General features: G+C 55.8%; 5 protein-coding genes across 5 annotated transcripts; 3 read left to right on the top strand and 2 right to left on the bottom strand.

The window, feature by feature from the left end:
* Positions 1-1,614: 1,614 nt before the first annotated feature.
* Positions 1,615-9,564, top strand: UMAG_01161 (uncharacterized protein; the record flags this gene model as incomplete). Its single annotated transcript, XM_011388801.1, has 1 exon — positions 1,615-9,564. One exon carries the CDS (start codon positions 1,615-1,617, stop codon positions 9,562-9,564), a length of 7,950 nt encoding a protein of 2,649 aa, XP_011387103.1.
* Positions 9,565-9,761: 197 nt separating this feature from the next.
* Positions 9,762-10,673, bottom strand: UMAG_11652 (DNA replication protein PSF2; the record flags this gene model as incomplete). The annotated part of the gene is made up of 1 exon (XM_011389151.1): positions 9,762-10,673. One exon carries the CDS (start codon positions 10,671-10,673, stop codon positions 9,762-9,764), a length of 912 nt encoding a protein of 303 aa, XP_011387453.1.
* Positions 10,674-11,388: 715 nt separating this feature from the next.
* UMAG_01159 (uncharacterized protein) lies at positions 11,389-12,549 on the top strand (the record flags this gene model as incomplete). Its single annotated transcript, XM_011388800.1, has 1 exon — positions 11,389-12,549. One exon carries the CDS (start codon positions 11,389-11,391, stop codon positions 12,547-12,549), a length of 1,161 nt encoding a protein of 386 aa, XP_011387102.1.
* A 348-nt stretch (positions 12,550-12,897) lies between these two features.
* On the bottom strand, positions 12,898-15,490 carry UMAG_11651 (uncharacterized protein; the record flags this gene model as incomplete). The annotated part of the gene is made up of 2 exons (XM_011389150.1): positions 12,898-15,143; positions 15,241-15,490. The coding sequence occupies 2 exons, from the start codon at positions 15,488-15,490 to the stop codon at positions 12,898-12,900; spliced, it is 2,496 nt and encodes an 831-aa protein (XP_011387452.1).
* A 2,270-nt stretch (positions 15,491-17,760) lies between these two features.
* On the top strand, positions 17,761-20,418 carry UMAG_12128 (uncharacterized protein; the record flags this gene model as incomplete). Its single annotated transcript, XM_011389193.1, has 1 exon — positions 17,761-20,418. One exon carries the CDS (start codon positions 17,761-17,763, stop codon positions 20,416-20,418), a length of 2,658 nt encoding a protein of 885 aa, XP_011387495.1.
* Between the last annotated feature and the right edge of the window lie 599 nt (positions 20,419-21,017).

Genomic DNA, 21,017 nt, shown 5'->3' with positions numbered 1-21,017 from the left:
AGATAGAAAAAGGGAGAAACACAAAAATAATTACACAGAGAGAGAGAGAGAGAGAGAGAGAGAGAGAGAGAGAGAGAGAGCTGCTGACGTGTAAACTGGTTTGCAGAAAGATTTGGAGATTCGGATGACACAGACCAACACTCACGACTGAGCGTCGAGACTCGGGTCTCGCTCGCTCGTGGCTCACTCTGCTACTCGTCAGGTTCGCACATCACGCACAGATTCACGATTCACGATTGACGCTGTGACGATTTACGATTTGGAGGCAAATGCCTCAAAAGGAACACAAACACGCAACAGTCACAGTCACGAGTCACGAGTGAAATCGTGTCACAAATCGTGAATCTTGAATCAATCGTGAATCATGAATCACGAATCGGGAGTGTAGCTGTGTTAGACCCTTGTTACAGATATCGGCAAAGCCGAAAAAAACACCCCCAAACCGTGTCGTGCGCGAGTCACTAATCGTGAATACCGTGTATAAGCGTGAAGGTGAAGGGCGGGGTTAGGCGTAAGTGCAGTAAGCTTTGCAGAGGCTGGCTTGAAAGCGTGAAGTGCACGCACGAGCTGCCAATATATATATATATATATATATATATTTACGGGGTGGGAGTTGCTTGCCGAAGCTGAACAAACAGGCGAGAGAGAGCAACACGCGTAATGCAACACGCAACATGCAAACACGCCGTTCACTCAAGATTCACGATTCGAAAAGGACTCCAGTCAGGCTTCTATTTTTTTATTAAGTTACCCTCCGTGATTATTGATTTTTTGAAACAAACCCGTCGACAACTATGGACGCGTCCAACGACACACGCTGTGCTGTTGTTCTTCTTGCTCGTGCACGAGCCCGCCCGCGGCATGCTTGGCACACCCGCTTTATTTCCAAGTTAGTTACTCGTGACTTGAAAATACGACTCGTCACTCGCTTCGTCCGGGGCGTCGTGCGTGATTCGTGATTCACACTACACGCACAAACACATCTCGACCTAACAACGGCGTGTGGCGTGCGCGGTGCGCTGCGTGCAATCACGAATGTACATTCACGATTCAAGATTCGTGATTTTGCGGTGTGACTTGGTGCGTGGTGCGCAGTGCGGGTGCGTGGTGCTTTGTGCTTACGCCTTTTACGCCCATCTCAGTCGTGAGTGGGTGAGTGTGAATCTGCCCAACACTCAGCGTCGTTTGTCAGATGCAAGTTGGCGCCTCTTTATCTGCGTCGTCTGCTGTGCCGAGCAGAAGCGCCAACACATTCACGATTCGTGATTTGCTTTGAAAACGCTCGAACCGGCTCGTGTCCCACAGACTCACGACTCGTGACTAACCAACACAAGATCAAACCCAGCTCAGCTCACCTTGACTCCTAGCCATCACCCTTCGCAGCCAACCCTCATCGCAGGATTCAAGCATCCATCCTCGAATTCTCCTCGACGTGTTTGCACGAGCCAAAGCTTGCGTCAGCTGCAACGCATGTAGCGTCTCGCAACAGACACCCTCGTGTACGACGGTTGCGCACATCCAGCAGCATTACTTTACCATCCTCGGCTCCGCGCCGCGCTTGTCCATTCTACCACGTCCTCTGACCACGTAACAAGCGTATAGCCCACCCTCACCATGCCGCTCTCGTCCCACCACCACCACCACCACCACCAGCAACAGCAACAACAACAACAACCATACTACCCGCAATCAAACGCGCATCAACACCAACAACAGCATCACGTTGCCATACCACCACCACCGCCACCACCACCGCACCATGACAAGTCTCAGTCTCAACCAATAGGCCGCAGTCAGTCGGCGTTCAACTTCCTCCTCAACAAGGCAAAGGCTCCCTTCTCCTCTTCAACCAGCTCCACCCACCTCAACGCTTCCACCTCGCTCTCATCGCTCTCCACCCACCAAGAAGACCCTTTTGAGGATACTACCAATCACATTCACTATCATCGCCAACTTCAGCAGGATCACGCTTTCCCTGATGCTCCTCGCCTCTCTGCACAGAACCGCAGGCTACCCAGCTCCAACTTTGAAACCGGCTCTCGCCCCATTCAGCAACACCAGCAACACCAGCAACACCAGCAACACCAGCAACATCGCTCCGAGTCCAACACCGGCTCAAACCCCACAAGGCCTGGGCCCTTGTCCCGTCCTAGCAACTCGGAAGAGCCCAACAGCGCCGTAGCCAGTCCCACCAAACGAGGCTTCTTTGGCGGCATCGGTCGCGACCGAAAAGCTTCCAATGCCTCTCTCAAACCGCTTGCCTCACAAAAGCCAAGCTTCTCCTACAGCCCTCTCTCCAAAGCTCACAGACAAGAACCTTCGATCAGCAGCAACTATGCCCTCTTCAGCAAAAGCCAGTCTGACCTCCACGCTCGTCCCGATCTCTCATCGCCAAGCAACCCTACCGTCGAGCTTCCCCGTCTCCCTGCCATCTACGCACAACAGCAGCAGCAACAACACACACCCGCTTCCGCCGATCGCAATCGATTCTTGCGCTCCCCCAGTCCTGCCATGAACTTTTCGCGCAGTGTCGATGATCTCAACTCGAGCGATCAGCCCATATCACCCTTAGCCACCTCGCCAGCCTACGACCAAAGCACCTCGACGCACGCCACACACGCTTCCTCCTCCTCGCCTGCAACGTGGGGCGAACATGGCGTCCCCGGTACTCCGCACGACTGGCGACCCAGCGATATGGGCACGCTCGCCTCGCCTACACAGCAGCACCCTGCCTCCTTCCAGCGCTTCAAAGCCGGTCATCACAAGCTCGACTCGGTTGCAGCCCACCTACCGCCCTCCACCAACTCGGTCCAGACCCCACCCAACAACTGGAACGCCATGTCTCCACCCAAGCACAGCTACATGCAATCCTCAGCGCCGCAGCGTAACGAAGCCAAACATGCTCGCAAAATTTCCAAATTGACCGGCAAAGAGACGGGTCGCGGTGTAGTCGCCACCACGCTAGCAGCCTCGCTCGGCCTCACCAACCTCGGCGCGTCTTCTGCCTCACCCCCGCCGCTCTCGACCCACACCACCTCCGAGCCGGCTTCCCTTCCCCCAGGTGCCGTCTTTCAGGGTTTCCTCAGTCGCAATGCCAACATCAGCCTCACAATCGAACAGCTCAGCAGCCATGATCACGCCAAGGGCAAGGACAAGGAAAAAGACATCAGCAAAGGTTGGAAACCGTACCGCGTCGTCCTACAGGACGGTCGTCTCTACTTTTACAAACCGCCCAGCAACGTCTCGGACGAGGTCAAGGCAATCTTCCCCGCTACCCTTGTTCGCAATGTACAGCCCACACCAGCTTCTTCTGCGTCCTTGCATAGTCTCAACGCTGATGTGCTTATCAAGGGCGGCCTCAGCAAGCACGATCTGCTGTCCGCCACCTCGAGCACCACAGAGTTGACTTCGCCGTTGACATCGCCCATCTTGCGCCCCCGCATTCCAGCAGTTCGACAAAACTCGAACAAATCCGAAATTGCGCTAGTTATACCCCCGGTTACGCCCAGCCTAGATCCCTTGACTGCCACTGCAAGCGCAGCTGTACCTCGACTTTGGGTCAAGCCCGGGAAGCATCCTGACCTCGTCCTCACCGACGCCCTCGAGGAGCCGCAAGGCTGGATCGAACACATTCAGAGCGGTAGCATCACGGCATTGGCGCACGAATTCGTCAGGGCAACACAGATGCCTGTCTCCAACCAACAGATATCTGTAATGAACGCGACGCGGTCCTCCGCATTGCCGCTTTACGATCACGTCAAGTCAAACATCTCCGACAATGTGATGGTCGAGGCGTTCGTCGTAACAGTGCTCACTTCCGTCTCCACTTGCAGAGATCCAAATCTGGAAGCGTCAAGGCAGATCTTTGCCTTCCTTTCCGAAGTACAAACGCAGGCAGAAGAGCTTCTCAGCGTTGCTCCACCATCGCAAGCCCCGTCTGAGCTTTCCTCCGCGCTCAAGTCGAGACTCGCGACACTGCTCGACATTTCCGTGCAAGCTGGTATCGGTTTGCTTCAGGACGGAGTCGACATCCTTCAACGTCTTGCAAGCTTGTTGGAGCTCGACAGCGACGAATTCTTGAAGCAAGCTCACGCATCTACAATGCCCGTTCTCGACACAGAGTCGGTTACCACGGCCAACCTGCCCGATTGGGTTGCTGTGGTTGCCGAGAAAAACCTGAACGATACCCGCTCCGATCTGCAAAAGCTGCGCAGCTCGCTCACCATCTCGGACGAGCTTTTGCTCGAGCTGGAACCGCTCGAGATCGCACAGCAGATTCAACTTTTCCACGCCGATGCCCTACGTCGCCTAGTCAGCCCTCAGTTGTCCTTCTGCCAACTGCTCGAGGCAAGCAAGGCACACAATCAGTTTGTCAGCGCTCTGAGCTTTGACTCGCTGTCTCCTCATCCGCTCACCACGCTAGCGCTCAAGCATCTACTCAACACAAGCTCAATCAAGACCGACGGACCCAGTGCGGCCCAGACCGGCGCTCGACACCGCGCTTCTGTTCTTCGCCACTGGATTGCCATTGCCTCTTACCTCCTCACCATGGGTGATGTTGCAGGCTGGATGGCTGTGAGCACCGCCTTGTGCTCTCGCGCCGTCACTCGTCTAGAACAGACGTGGCGATACTTGGCTGAAGGCGACCGTATTCTCGTGGCAGAGGAGTGGGCTCCCATCCTGTCGAGTATATCCTGGACCGAAGGTTTGGCCATCGATGTGCGACCTCGCTTTGTTGGCGACATTGCCGAGCCGTTCGTCACCTTGCAAGATGGTCGAAGGGCAGTAGTGATTCCTTTCCTTGGTAATGCTCTTTACCGTACCCTACGTCTTTCCGAAGCCCCTGCCTCAAGTCCTGACGTTATAGACCGGCTCAAGCTGCTGGGCCGATCAGAAACTGCCTACTGTTTGTGGAGCTCGATAAACGAGTGGCGCGCAGCTTGGCAGCAAAGTACGGCAGACACCAAGCTCTGTATCGCCGGGCAAGCCGAGCCGATGGCGGAATACCAGGCGACGCTACAGTTGCTCTTCCGAGATGCATCTCAGACATCGACGCGAGAGTCCGACATGGCGCGATCCTTTCAGCTCGAGCCTAAGGCTCTCGGCAACCTCGATGCTCGCAAAAAACACTCGCTGCCTCTCAACGCCAATCCTTGCTTACCACTGGTTCCGCTTCTGTTTCCGCAGCCGCTGCCCCTGCTGTCTCTGTTGAACGCTGCTCAAATTCAGGCTGAACTTTCGCGCCGTGACGATCAGCGGACCAATGTCCCAAAAGACACTCAAGCCACCATCACTTCCCGCTCGATCGCGCGTCCCTCGCTTGCAGGGTCGCCGCTCTTCCGAAACTCAACCTTTTCGCCTCCTCTTGCAGGTCGGTCTGCTCGCTACATGGCGTTTAGCGGCGTCATGGAATGGTCTTTGAACGCTCCCACTCCGAGTTGGGAAGATCAGAACCAGAATGTCATCAAGATTGGCAACGAATTGGTGCTTCGCGTCGTGCAAGAGTCCAATCTGTCGCTCCCAAGCTCTCCCATGACCAGCAAGCGATTCTCGCAAGATTTTGGGCGTCATTCGCGACCGCTCTCGCAGATCTCGAAACGATCCAGCTTGCCCACTTCCAACCGCAGCTCGATTGTCGACATTGTGGTACCCGTGCAGGTCAACGTAAAAGCAGCTACCCTGGATCGCATGATCGACTTGCTCGTTATGGGTGTTCATCACGTCACTCTAGTACCCTCTTCGGGTGCCAACGATGGCATCGAGCCGCAGAGCGCACCCATGCGCAAGACAAAGCTAGTCATGGACATGGAAGCGTATCGCACGACCTTTTTGGCCACTTTTCGAAGCCTTTGTACGCCGCCTGAGCTATTTGAGCAGCTGCAGAAGCGATTTTCGACCGCCGTCACCGCAAGCAAAGAGCTGTCGAGTGCCGACGAGTTTCGTCCCTCGAGCCAGTTCCCGTCGTGGATCCCGCTCACTCCTGCAGGTAGCCAGGCAGAACCCACCGACTGGGAAATGGTCTGTCGCATCCGCATGGGTGTGATCCTCACCTTACGCCTCTGGATCGACCGCTTCCCACAGGACTTTGTCGACGACGATGTCCTGTACCAGCACACGTGGAGCTTTCTTCGCCAGCCTGGCATCCAAGTCACAGGCGAAGACCCTGATCAGCAGAAGGTGATCAACGCCCTGGCCCAGCTCAGAGGCATGCTCGGCGCCAAGATCATGGGCGCTAACGCGAGGCAGGAGGAACGCACCTACGCTACGAGTATGCCCGTGCACGTTACCAGCGTTCAGGACCAGGTCGACTTTGACTTTGATCGTGCTAGCGCCGCCGGGTTGGTCGAGTATCTCGAGTCGATTGCCACGGTCTTTTTTGATAAGATTGTAGACCGCGACTTGCTCGTCGCCAGCGAGATCTTTGAGAAGCAAGCAAGCCATCCTGATGCTTGGTTCACCGTAAAGGCAGCTGGCAACAGCCCGAGCGACGAAGACAAGCCCGTCACCAACGTCTACACCATGCTCGATGTGCTCAAGACGAGTGATGATGCGGTCAAAGATGTAGGAAAGGACATGGGCTTGCAACAGAAACTTCCGTCGGCCGTTCGTGACGCCCTCGCAGCTCAAAGTCTGTTCCGAGGCTGGATCGCAATTCACATTATCGAGTCCGGGATCGGTCTCGAGCGACGACAAGAACGACTCTCCAAGCTTCTTGACGCTCTTTGGATTTGCAGAGCGCGCATGCTGAGGCTGAGGAGCGATGAGACTGCAAACTCGATGGGCTCTCCGTCCGGCCATGGCAGCAACATGGCCAGCGATGCCTCTCTGCCATTCCGTGAGCCGACTATTGGCTCTTTCGTCGAGGCTGCTATCGTCAACACGCTTGGCTCATCCGAGTCGCGCATCTTTTTGCGGGCTTGGCAAGGTGTTGCCGCGGCGCGTGGAGCCAAAGGTGACGGCCTCAGCGACCTTGTGCCGAAGCAGGTGGATGCAACAATGCGCTCGGCTGCCGAGCTATCAGGTACGCCGGACATTGGCTGGATCCTTGCCTGCCTGGCTGAAGCAGCCACCAAGGCTCCGAGCGTGCAGACATTGCCGGGTGGCATCGAGTTGATCGACTTTGAGAAGCGTCGCACCATGTGGGCGCTGATCGATGGTGCAATGCGGGTGAGACCTGCATGCAGCGTTCCAGATCTTGTAGATCTTGCCGGAGCAAGACTGCGACTGATGCAGGTCGCCCTCACTCGAGTCAGCTGGGATCGCCGAGCCTTCCGTGAAGATGCGGCCAACGAGATACGCAATGCGCCGCCCGTTCGGTCAGACGCCAGGTTGCGTCCGAGCAGCTCCAGCAAGGCGCTCACTAGCGTGTCAAAGCAGCAGCAGGAGAAGCTTCGGCGCGACCGTGCAGCCTTGGACATGCTCAAAGCGCTGGCTGTGCGACCATCAGTATCTGGCCGTGTTTCGAGCATACCCTGCAGCAGCTCACGTGGCGCGGCCTCTGCTGCGGTCTCGCCGACGTCTGGCCCAATGCCACTACCTGCGGAGAAGACGGTGGCAGCACAGGCACCGCCGCCCGATAAAACAACGATCCGTGCGCGTCGAATGACTGCGCTCTTCAAGGGCGCTGTTCGGCCACTGATCACGCTGGACAAGCCAGACTCGCGCGCCAAATCAATTTCCGAGCTGATGCGACTGACGCCGCTTCAAAAGCCTTCGATCGTTGCAGGGCTTGGCGGCGCTCGCGTCTCGGTGTGGAACAATTCGCAGCGTTCGTTTGTGTTTCACCTGACTTCGCAGGAAGGCGCAAAGTATCTGTTGCAGACAAAGAACGCTGTAGAGCTGGCCGAATGGATCGGGCATATCGAGAAAGCTTCGCAAGAGTATACTATCAGAAGTGGCTCGGACGCGCGCAAGGGCTCGAGCCCTGCGAGAAGCAAGACAGGTGCACCGCTCTACGGGCGTCGGTTGGGGGAGCTCGTAGAGCGCGAGGGCCACTCTGTGCCTACGGCGGTCGAGCGTATGTTTGCTGAGATCGAGGCGAGAGGTCTACGCGAGCAAGGCATCTATCGAATCTCGGGATCCAAGAGCGCGGTTGAAAGCCTGCGCCGCGCCTGGGATCAACAGCCAGCGGAATCGGTGAACCTCTCGACGGGCGAATTTAGCGACATTCACACCATTGCGGGTGCGGTCAAGGCGTGGCTGCGCGACTTGCCCGAGCCGCTCATCACGTTTGACTCATATGATGACTTGATCGCAACCAACGCCATGGACAATGATGACCGCTTGTACGCCATGCGCGACATCATCTGGAAGATGCCCAAGTATCATTTTGACGTCCTCCGCCGCACAGCTGAGCATCTTGCACGCGTCGTCGAGGAGGGCGAGGTCAACAAGATGCTTGCGCACAATGTGGCGCTCGTTTTTGGAACGTCGCTGCTCAACCCGCCTCCTGGCCCGTCGAGTGTGGCGATTGGGTTTGGCAATCTTGGAAAGGCTGCCAATGTGGTCAAGACGATTGTCACGATGCACGAATGGCTCTTTGAGCCAGAGCCAGAGCCAGAGCCAGAGGCTGAGGCTGAGGTAGAGGTAGAGGTAGAGGTAGAGACGGAGGCAGACGTCGAGTCACGGGTGGTGTCTGAAGATCAGTTTCAGGATGAGATGGATGCGCTGGACGAGCAGCCGACTACGGTTGGGGAGAGCGATGTGGGGGCGACTGTGCATGGTACAGATGGAACGGCGTGTACGGCTGTTGTGGACTGGCATGGCGATGGTGGTGGCGGAGACTCACTGGCGGTTTGTACGAAGGCGGATGCTGTGCATGCCGGTGATATGTCGGATGGACACGGTCAGCGCCAGACAAGCGGAGAGCAAGAGCAAGAGCAAGAGCAAGAGCAAGAGCAAGAGGAACAAGACGAGCCGATCGCCGAGCTTGGGGGGCGGTCTCGTCGAGGAGGCCTCACTCGTCCTTTAACTATTGTAGGTCTAGATGGGTTGTCGGGTCTTGGCGGGACAGACGATGTGGCGAAAGTGCTCGACAGCGGTCAAGGCTTGAGTACGAGCGTGGACAAGGAGAGCAAGCAAGAAGGGGTAGAGGTAGAGACGGCTCGAGCGACACGCTTTGCTTTGTCGGGAGGTGATGTGGAGGAGGAGTTGACGAATGCGGCACCTCGTATCGTGTTTTCGGAAGAAGACAAGGGCAGGATGATTGACGATCAAGTGGAGGATTGTCAAAGTGGGGCGGACGATTCGAGCGAGATGGCGGGTACAGCTGACGAGACGCGACAAGTTGGTTTTGACGATGCCAGCGAGGAGCAAGCCGAGGCGGCCGAATTCGACAATGCTCGTTCGCTCGGCGTGGCTACTCAACGTTCACGCAAGACACGCAGTACGTACCGCGATAGCGTCTTTACCTCGTACTCGATCTATGCAGATTGCTTTGACAGCATGAAGCTCGAAAGCCAGTCATCCGCAGCAAGCATTATCAAGCGTCAGTCGATGCATCGGCTGGCACATGCTTCGGTCGAAGCCAGCTCCAGCGACGAGGCCAAGCCGGGCGATGCCTAGAATCCATCCAGACACGCTGCTAGGTTCTCAAGTGTGGCATATCCACAGATTCGTGATTCACGATTGTATTAATCAACAAGTCTCTTTTTGCGACATGCGAAATGAAACATACCCATATCATGGTCGTGCATGCACTGGTAGACGGAGGGATAGTAGGAGTCAAGACTGTATTCATGGTGATCGGGAAGAGGGTGGGACTAGTCGTTGTCGTTTTCGTCGACTGCGAACCTGGGTGGGTGAATCAAGGTGGGAGAATCCGAGTGGGGGATGGAGGCAGAGTGGTGGCGTGAATCGGACAAGTTGGATTGTCGGGGGAGGCGAGATGGGGTGGTAGCTGATGAATGTATGGGGTTAGGAGTGGTGGAGGGGATGTGATTTGGGAAGGAGGAGATGGAATGTGCAGGGTGAAGGGGGTGATGGTGGAACGAGTCTGGGAGGGGGGGTTGCAGCAGCCATGTATTGCGAGCGTCGAGTTGCGACTGGAGTTTCGACTCTGCTTCTACCTCGGAGGTGGTTCTTAAGGCTTTGAGATGCGAAAAGGCGGTAGTGAAAAAGCCTCTGAGTTGGGCGATTTCGTGTGTTGAGATATTGGACATTTGTAAATGCACCGAGTTGAGCATGGATACACCTGAGATGATCTTGCTCTGACGAGCATCGAGGATATCTTTGAGCAGCGATCGGATGCGGTTTGAGTGGGGGAGATCGTCAGCGGCGTGGGTGAGTAGCAAGTGCGAGATGCCGATCCAGTAGGGTGGTAGGGGGGAGAAGTTGGCTTGTGTCGTTTCGTACTTGAGTGTATCGGTGAGCGAGTCGATGGTGAGCCAGAGCGGGCTGACGATAACCGCTTTTTTGCGTTTCTTGAGGTGAATCGCCACCCATAGCGGCACAACGCTCGGCTTGGGTGGTCGAAACGGGCCGTAGATTCCAGAGAGCAGTCGCACACGGTCCACCGAGGTAAGAGGAACAATCGTCACACACGTAGACGAGAGCGAGCTCGTGGCCAGATCCAAGTCCGTGGCGCTACATCCGCGTGTGTAGGAGGACACGCACAAACTCGTACACGCGACACTGCCCGGCACGACAGACGACGATGCTATCAATGTCGACATGCGCTTTGCTCACTCGAATGGAGGTGCGAGAAAGAGAGACGAGGGACGTACGACGTGCGACGTGCGACGTGCGACGTGGAACCAAGCAACCCCGTGCCTTGTCTGGTGTTGGTCTCGTATCATTTCAACGCGCGACCAACTTTCACGTTGGGAATCACGAATCGTGAATCGTGAATTCCCGATTGGTCGACGCGAAATCCACACCCGCTCCTCCACCATAAAACAGCAACCAAGCAGCTGCACGAGCACCGTGAGTCGTAAGTCACGAGTCACGAGTGGAGCGTAGAGACGGTGCGGCCATGTCAGATCGGCATTTAGATTGCGCATGTTGAGATAAACGACTCGTGATTCAGGGTCCAAGCGTGAAGCGCGCCGGCTTCACTAAACCGGAAAACCATCACTGACGACTCACGACTCGCTGCAGCTGAGATGTACGCCCTCGTTAAGCTAAACCCACATCCTGGTGCTTGATTTGGATGTGCCATTCACGATCCACGATTCACGATTCACGATTCACGATTCACGATCCACGATTGATGGTTGCTGTCGATCGGTATATGGACTTTGCTGTCTTCGTGATTCATAGCGACTAGACCAAAGGCTCACTTGCTGGCTTGCTTTCTTTTATTGATCCGTCTCCCTATCCGGCACGGCTGTTGACACGATCCAAGTTGCCCCAGCTGATCCAAGCTGGAGTAGAGTCGGTCTGGCGATCATGCGCAGCTCACATCCGTACCGATCGAGGTACGCGCCGTTGCGGCACGATACGCACGCATCCACGCGCTCGATCTCGCGTTCGTCACAGCTTGCATGCGCCTGCGTCAGAATGCGCTCCTACCTCGACACGGCGTACCGTGGCTTTCTCGCACTGCCACCGGAACAGCGCTACATGATCTACGTTGCCGTCGGCATCAAAGCGTTGATTCTCGGTGTGGTGATCTACATCGGGCCAGAAGCCATGTTTGATGCAACCGCAAAACTGGCCATCTGGTTCGCATCGCAGTCGTACGGTGCTGTGCTCCTAATCGGTATCGTGGTGATCGTCAGCTTTCCGCCACTCATTGGCTATGGTACGTCGATCACGCTGTTCGGTCTTGGCTGGGGCGTACATGCGCAAGCCACAGCGCAACACGCTCAACTTAATGGCAACCTCTTGCAGGCCTGGTTACTGGCTTCGTTGGCGTGTCTCGTCGGCGCCACCGTCTCGTTCAGCGTGCTTCGCTTCTTGATCATTCATCATTCTAAACGCGTCGACTGGATAAGCAACACTCTCAACGATCCAAAGTACACCGCTCTCTCCACCGCCGTGCGCAGAAAGGGCTTGGTCATGGCTATCCTGATTCGGTTCTGTCCGTTTCCGTTTGCCTACTCGAACCTGTTCTTTGCGAGCCTCGTCGATGCGGTTTCATTGGCGCAGTTTTTTGTGGCTACTGCGCTTATCACGCCCAAATTGCTGCTGCACGTCTGGCTGGGGACCCGAATGTTTCAGCTCATGGATCGAGATCAGAGGGCACAGCTGGATGCGTGGGCAAAGGCACTGAATGTCATATACATCGGTGTGGGATCAGCGGTAGGTGCAGCGACAGGTTGGATCGTTTGGAACGAGACAGCAAAGGTGCTCGAGACAATCGAGAGTGAGCGTCAGTCCCAAGATGCTCGTTCGAACTCCGGCACTGATTCAGCCCAGCGCACAACTACCGAACCAGCATATACAGATGCTTCGGATTCCAACAAGTCACACCCCGATTCCGAGACGCCTTCACCGTTCATCCTCGACTTTCAAGACCATACAGAACACGCCATGCTAGAACCTCACTCTGACTCCAGCCAAACGCATCGTGCCGACCGAGACATGCCAAGTCTTCTTCCTCGATGATCACACATGCCAAATGGCCGTATGCAACCCTCACTGTTGTTAAGAATGCCAATCCTCACGCCTCGTTGAGCAACAGCATGCACGTCTTGATGAGCAAACACAAACATGAACACGAACACGAACACGAAACCGCGACCTGCTCGGCTCGTTGTCATGTGTGGACTCGTCTGATGAAGTTGACATGGCTCTCTCTGTAGACAATAGAGTGTGAGTGAGGCAAGCGGCCAAGTGGGGACTCGGCTTGTTACTCAGACTACGCAAGGGGCAAACGAAGCGTCACACGCGCATGTTGAGGTGGGACAAGATGGATTGGGTGATGGATGGCAAGCATAAGGGTGGATCAAGCGATTACAGGCGGGTGGCCTTGTAGAAGCTAGCATACATGTTGACGTTGTCGATTGGTTTCGCAGTCTCACGAATGTGAACGGGTTGTACGCTGAAGCCCATTTTTTCGAATCGGTGGTTGTACCATGGCTTTTTGGCGGCGCTCCGATAGAAGACGGCGCCGCCCTTGCGAATCACACGCGAGAGTTCGCAGATTTCGCGGTCCAAGTCCGAGACAGACTTGTCCGAGTCGCGTCGTGCTTGCTTGATCGTCGGGGCGGGTCGCGAAGCAGGGACAGGGTCGAACCAGTCCATATGGTCCATCGTGATCGCCCTTGTCAACGCACCGTCTTCAAAGCCACGAAGAACGTTGACGATCGAGTCGGTATGCAGACGGAACGAGTCAAGCCCGTCTTGCAAAGCCTGCTTCTTCAACGCAGCGAACCCATCCGGCTTGAGGTAAAGTGGACAACTCTGCTTGGTGTATTTGTGGAGCAGACAAAGCTGGTAGTGGTAGTTGTCGTTCTTGATCAGACTTCGACTCGGGATCGAATCCAAGGTATCAATCGCAAACTGTTCCGCCGACACTCCCTCGTTGAGGAAGATCTGGTATTGGTTCATGGGGACGCCCAGCGCATTCCACAAGAATGCCGGGTTCGACAGAAACAGTCGGATCAGCGGTTTATTGATCAGCGTCGAGCGAAGTTTCTTGTCCCAAACCTCTTGCTGCTCCTCGACCGAGTTGGCGGTGCACATTTTTTCCACCCATCGTCGTACGCCCGTGACGCTGAATGCGAACTTGGCTAGACGCAGTGCGTGACCAGAGTATCCTCGGAAGTAGAACGCCTTGTCAAACGCACGTGTGTTGAGTCTCCAGAACTGATAGGCGTGCGAAGAGAGATACGGTGAGATCTTGCTGTCGAGCAGTTCGCGGAAGTTGTCAATCCGGCCTTCGCCGAACATCTGCCACATTTCATCGTAGCTGAGCGAGGCGATGCACGCCAGCTTGAGTTCCAGCAGATGTCCCTGGCAAGGATTCATATCGACAGCATGGATCCGGCGTGGCTTTCCCGCCACAGCGTAGTGGAGCGCATTGTCGCCTGCCGAAGTAATGCACAGGATCGAGTCATCCTTGCCCAGATCGAGGTGCTGCATGTCGACATAAGGGTCTTCCCAGGTGAAGCCGTAGATCCAAGTGCGAAACATGTCGCTGAATTCGTTGTCCACAAATGGAAGACGCCACTGTCGCTTCTGGTAGTGGAAAGAGCTCAGTGGGAAGTGTGGGCCCAGCTCTAGCTTGAGCGGTCGGTCCGAGTCGGCGTCGCTTTCCGTGGTCGCTTCCGAAACGCGTCGTCGCAGCAGCCTACGAGCGGGCTCGAAACGGCTGCTGGCATCTTCGTCTGCGTCGATGCCGGTCGCAGTGGCAGTGGCAGTGGCAGTGGCTGCAGAAATGGAATGTGTGGTGTGCGCCTCGCCGTTGTGCATGTACGCGAGCTCAGGAAACGAAGGCGGCACAACCACTCGGTTGCCCGATTCCACTTCGAAAGCCTGAATCGCCTTGGTCGTGTCACGCTCGCGCGAGACGCCGAGCCAGATATAGTAGGGGATACGAACAATGAAAGGAATGATAAAGTTGTTGCGCCCATTGTAGCACTTGATGGTGCCAAACTTGTGTTCCAGGTAGTCACGCCGAGCTGGGTGCAACTCGATGTGGTCAAACGAGAACCACATGCTCCAGAACCATCGGCTGAGCCAGCCACACTGGCGTCGCGTGTCACCGCCGATCATAGGACTTTTGGCCAATGGGCCACTGCTACCAGAAACGTAGAAGTCGACAACACCAAACACACCAGTGACAGGGTCGAGCAAGTCGTTGATACGGTCGAGCACAGCGTAGAACGGAGGAATCATCGAGATCGAGTAGCTGCACGTGAACAGGTCCACCTTTTGTCCAGCCGCAAGACCAGGCATGTTGAATTGACTAGCATCTTGGCAGAGCACCTGCACGTTCTTGAAGCCCTTAGCGGCGAATCGCTTGCGAGCCACTTGGAGCAGAGGCTCGCAGAGGTCGATCAAGTACACCTGAGATAGCTGGTCGATCGGGAAGAATTGGTTCATCTGCTCGATGTTCCAGCCGGTGCCGCCACCGATGTCGACCCAGACGAGCGGCTTGCCCGGGTTCGAAGCCTGCATATCGCGTAGCTGCGCAGCACACAGCTTGAGCATCGTGGTGCGGCCCTTAAGAAGGCCCGAGCGCGTCGAGTCGTAGACTGCAGCAACCGTCAGATCAGAAGTGAGTGCAAGTCAGCTCGCTGAACCCGAGTTTCTTCTGTCAAGCTGACTTCGCCTTCGCGCTTCGCGACTTACCGTTGGCTTGGTTCTGGTAGAACTTGTCGAGGCGCTCGGCCTGATTGGCTGTCTTTCCGAGTGGCTGAAGAAAGCAAGTGTAGCTGAAGACCAGCGCATCGCGGACCTTTTGGCTGACAGCAGCAGCTGCACCAACCAGTACGACCAAGACGGAAGCGACAGCGGTCACGTTTACCAGCGAGGCAGGCGCATACCTGTAGAGATGCGCCAGAGGCGTAACATCTGTGTGAGACTCTATGAAGTTGAACATCTTGGCAATGACAGGTTGCGGAGCAAAGGCAAGATCGGATACAGAAGAGGCGGTCAAGATGAGAGACAAAGGCTCTATGAACCGTGCTTCAAGCGGTCCAAGACACAGTTGACGGCGAGAAACACCGGCAGGAGAGGGTGCAGGTAGCTCGAGCACAAAGTGATGGAGGGAAGGATGGATTGGAACGGATGGCAGCGTTGAGCTGTGACGGAGGGTAGGAAGATGTTGAACAGATCGCGTAAAAAAGACAGGCACGGGGAGGAGGATGGTTGAGGTAGAAAGAGTAATACCAAGATCGCAATCTTCTTAAGGGATGAGCAGCTGAGCGCTGAGAGATGCAGCGTAGTATGCTCTTGCTTGGCGAGCGCAAGACGAGCAAGGAGCGTCGAGAAGGACCGTGTCCACACGCTGGGTGGCGCGGCTCATTGAACAAGTCGCTTTGGCCGAGGAGCAGGACGAAGCGGCTCGTCGGACGACACGTCTCCCGCTGCTTATGCGCGGGGATTCCAAAGCAACACTTTTCACACCACAAGCAGATGCACAACGTGAAGCCGGTTAGAGCTACAATGAGTTGCTCCCACCCTCTCCGAGCTTGTCCAAGCTCGCACAAGCCAGTTCTGATCGCTCGAGCTTACTTGCAAGATTAGCGCACACGCATGGGTTCACTTTCATTGTTGACCCGATCAATGTGTCCGCATTGCCACCCTGGATGCCTAATCACTCGCAAGACCGACATATTACTGGCGGGGCATCTCACGACGACTTGGCCGCCCAAGGAGGTTGCCCCAAGGAGGTCCGACGGGCGAACAAGATGAGGACATGTCGCAAGAGGAAGAAAGCCAGAGGGCAATCGGATAAGACTCGCATCGGCTGAAGGACTAGGCGCTCAACTGTGAGCTTCTCTGTTGTCTCTGTTGCGCTCGGGGTGGCACATTGCAGTGTACAGCTCATCCAAGCAGCAGTCACAGCTTGTCGAGATCAGACCTTTGTTGAGGAGCATGCACTTGGATTGTTGACAAGAGAGGCCGACGAATGAAGCAGCTGGAACGTGCAGAGGGGTCTAAATTTCCAACAGGCACGAAGGCTGTTATCGGCAAAGATGGACGTGCCTCGTGCAGGAAGGAGCTCACGATCCTTTGCCGCCTTGAAGCTGTGTTTCTGGTGCCTTGCTCTGTCCATCGCAACCCTGTGCCACTGTTTCCACATCCTAACAGGCTGAGCATTGACAGGTTTAGCAATGCGCTCTCTCGACTGCTCCTCAGTCGCCAAGACTCGCAATCACAGCGATTCTTTGTTTCATCAGCGTTGATTCCCAAGTCTAGTACAAGCTTGAGTGTGAGCACAGCGAGCGTCAAGTTTAGCGCAGTGTGACACGAGGGCTTTCTTCTTTGCATGTAGCACGTTCGCTCGGCAGTGGAAGCGTGGTCCGTGCTGAGAATTAAAGTGGGAACGTGTTCGCTCTTCACCTCTGAAAATCGCCGTAGACTCACTCACACACACGTCACGACTCACGACTCGTCTCATGTCAAACCCTGCTTGCCCTCAGCCTTGATGTGGGATGATCAGCATGGGAAGGCCTTTGAATGCTTTTCCGTTTGGTTGCAAAACTCAGGACGAGCTTACATTCACGATTTATGACTGCGGGGTCATCACCATCCTGCCTCTTGTACAATCTAGCCTTTGACGGCCGAGTGAAAATCGTGAATCCAGCACCTCCCAACTCAAGACTATCCATCTCCATTCAAATGATTCACATAGTCAGAGATGTGGTTCTGAAAGCCAGAGAAAACATGCGCTTTCCGATTCACAACCGGTTGTCTAGCCATCCACTTTGCTATACTTGGACTTGGACCCTAGTCTTGGGTTGCGTCGATGACATCCAGAAGGCACAGACGGGGAGGAGCAGACAAGAATCGTGAATCACGAATCACGAATCACGAATCACGATTCGTGAATATGGAAGAAATCTGGTAAATCGCGAATCACCCGTGGAAACGTGGAATTTTACAGCAAAGTGTTCGACCTCTGTTTCAAACAATCAACAGCCAAATTACGAATATAACAAAATGAAACCACGAATCACGAATGATCTCACCAGATCGGTTCCGATCTTGTGACCAAGGAACTGAGGCACAAGGGTTAGCAGAGCCACTCGTGACTCAACAGAATCCCGACTCGTATCGTGAGTTGAGCAAACGTCGTTGGATCCCTGTTTGCACTGCAACCATCAACACTCATTGTGTCTCTCCACAGGCGTCGGCAAACTGATCATGGAGATCGACTTTTCCAAGCGCGATCAAGCCGTCCAGGCGGCAGGCGATCCCATCGCCTTCCCTCTTCTCCAGCTCATCAGCGAAGCTCGCAACGAGCATGGAATGCGACAGCAGGACTTTGCCCGTTACCGACGATACTGTGCCTCCAAGACACATCGACTACGAGAGCTACTTTCTCTCACCCACTCTGACGGCTCCCAGAAGACCGACACGAAAAAGTCAAAGGGCGCAAAGGCTGCTGGAGCCAAGAAACTCAAAAAAGCTCAGCAGGCTGCCGCTCAGAGTGCAAACGCAAAGGGCCACGGCAACGTCTTCACCGCCAAGAAGCTCGACATCACCAACGTCGCTGATGCGCGTCCCGCCCATCTGCTTCTCTTTGAGGCCGAACGTGCATGGGCTTACTCGCAGGAACTTCGAGCCCAAGCTTTCGACGACGATTCCCATCCTCAGCTACGCAAGCGTGCCATTTCCAGACTGCGCCGTGCTGAGCAGTGGTCCTACTCTCTCCACCAGCTCGTCCAGGCGCTTTCGTCCCGATTCGACGTCTACTCTCGCGCCCAGACCGCTGCCTATTTGCTCATCATCAATGCCACCACTGCATTCGACCGCTCCCAGTGGGAAAAGGCTCTCCAGACGCTCTCCGTGGCTCGCAACCTTCTCAATGCCATCGCCGCCAACAGTGACACTAGCCGCGCCGAGGCCCTCGCCAATAGCTTTGTCGATGCAGGTGAAGCTCAGATGCGCTACTCTGCTTACCAGCTCGGCAACTCGGAGCAAGACATGGACAAAATCGCGACCTCTATCGCGCTGCCCAAAGTTGGAGAAAAGATCCTGCCCGAGTACTCGCAGCTCGTCCAGGAGCTCGCCTCCGCCAAGGCCACCAATCGAGGCACGCAGAAACAGGCGCTCTCCTTGAGCTGGCATGGTCGCCAGATCCCTGTGCGCAACCCGGAGTTGCTCGACACCATCGTGGCTGCTCAGTCTGAGGAAGCTGCACTCCGAGCCTCGGTTCAGGTCGAGGCGATCAGCGACTCGGCGGCTGAAGCCGCTGCCGCTGCTGCCGCCGCTGCCAACCGCAAATCCAAATCTGCCGCTACGGATGGCAAGCGTGTTCGTCTCTCGCACGCCCAGCGCAAGGCTAAGAAGCGCGAGATCGTTCACGGCGAGTCGTCGGCTCAAGGTGCCCGCAACGCCGCCGCGACGGTACGACTAGGTAAAGCGGGTCGCACCGAGCTCGATCCCTTTGACCGCGCCCTCAGTGCCTTTACCGATGCCGAGGACGTTGCCCGCAAGCTCGTCGATGACAACGCCGAGGCGCTCTCCAAGAGCCATTCAGCTCGATACGAGACGGCCAGCAAGGATTTGCAGACCGCCCATGACCTCATCTTCTACCGTCTTCTGGCCCTTCGCGTCTGGCGCAACCTGCGTCTCGTCGCCGAAGTCGAGCGACGTGCCGAGAAGCGTGAGAAGCGCGCCATGTCCAGCGTCGAGGCGCGCCTCAAGGGCAAGACCAGCCGAGCCGTCGTTCGAAAGCGCGGCCAGAAGAGCAAGGGCAAGCAGCAGAAGCTCACTGAAGCCATCGCTGTCAAGAATGCGCGAGGCGCTCGCAAGAATCCGCCTGGCTCGCGTGCCAAGAAGTCGCGCACCACCTCTCGCTCTCACGCACGCAAGCCAGCTAGGAGCGGTACCCGCAAGCTGCGCACTCGTCAGGCTCTAGCCCGAGAGAATCGCGCTCGTGCTATCGCTGCTCAGAAGTCCAAGCGTCGCGGTGCTCGAGCCGTGCCTTCACTCGCCAAGCTGCTCGATGTTGCCGAGACGAGCCTAGTCGCCATGGGCTCCATCGGTCTCATCGAGTCCGAGCCCGACGTCTCGAGCCTCGTCGAAGCCAAGGCCGCCTGGTTCCGAAGCGAAATTCTCCGCCATCTCGCTCGCGCCTTCTCGCTCTCGGGGTCCCATGCCGAAGCTGTACTGCTGCTCACCCGCGCTCAGCTGTACATTCGTCAAGCTCGCCAAGCCGCCGATCTGGCCGAAGATGTCAACGAGGAGGATGCCGATTTCCCGCCACGCCTCAAGTCGAGCGATGGTCCCGATGCCGTCTTCGACCACTCGGATCACGTGCTCGCAAGCCTGAAGCGAGCCGTGCAAAAGTCGCTCCTCAAGGCACAGTCACAGCAGCAGCAGCAGCGGACAGGCAAAGCCAACGCTCGGCTTGACAAGGCAAAGAGCGGCTCGTCTATGTCAGACTCGCGTGCTGGTCAAGCGCTCCAAGAGCTCGCTCGAAAGTACATTGACTTTGATTCCGTCTCGTTGCAGGAAGCCCAACGCGTGCCCGACGACGTGCAAGCCGAGTACGAGCAGGAACAGCGAGCGATTCTAGACGCAACTGCAGGTAAGGTGAATGCTAAGACTTTCAAAGCGCCTGCCAATGCTAAAGCGGCGCCCAAAGCTGTCAACGCAGAGCTGGTGCAGTCTGTCGTCGCGGAGCAAGACGACGAAGCAGAGCACTTTGAAGATGATGACGATGATGATGAAGGTAATTTCTCGCTAGCTTACGACCCGGCCAACGCACTGGCCGAGGAGGAGGAGGCTAGGGTCGAGGCCGAGGCCGCTGCCAACAAGAAAGGCTGGCTCGGCGGCTGGTTCGGTCGTGGCTGATTCATTCCTCGCGTGTCACTTGTTATAGTTCGTACGTATCGAGACTGTGCACATCATGTATCGTACGGACGAATCAACGCGAAACAATTTTCTCGTGTTTCTCTGCCGCACTTGAGTGGGAAAGTGTGCAAAGCGAAGTCGAAAGTGTGGTCGTGCTAAGGCAGGAGGTGATGTTGACACAGACAAATGGTGGGTGGTTGTGTTGGTGCGGGCAAAGATGTCTTGAGCTGTTCGCGATATTTATGAGCAAAAGCAATCCGAACTTTGGAAGTCTAAGCTGGGTTTGGAGCATGTTCCATGTATTGTACATTTGAGCTTTACGTTGATATGCGAGAACATCGAGAGTTCATGTTGGTGTCATAGCGCTTGTACCTTTCGCAAATTCTGGTCCTCTCAGTCGTGAACCGTGAATGCTTACTTGTCCCACTTTGTAATTCATCCCATCCTTGATGTTGCTGACATGGCTCGATCGACTCTTTGATCACGTCTCAAAGATGTAGCCTTTCTCAACCCACCACCAAACTTTATGACATAGTCACCTGCCGAATGCCAAAAACTTGAGCCAAACCACTCTAATGCATGCCCAGAAAGTCAGTCGA

The sequence above is a fragment of the Mycosarcoma maydis genome, chromosome 2 (genome assembly GCF_000328475.2).
Source record: "Mycosarcoma maydis chromosome 2, whole genome shotgun sequence".
In the NCBI taxonomy this organism is placed as follows: domain Eukaryota; kingdom Fungi; phylum Basidiomycota; class Ustilaginomycetes; order Ustilaginales; genus Mycosarcoma; species Mycosarcoma maydis.
This window is presented reverse-complemented; position numbering and strand designations above follow the sequence as displayed.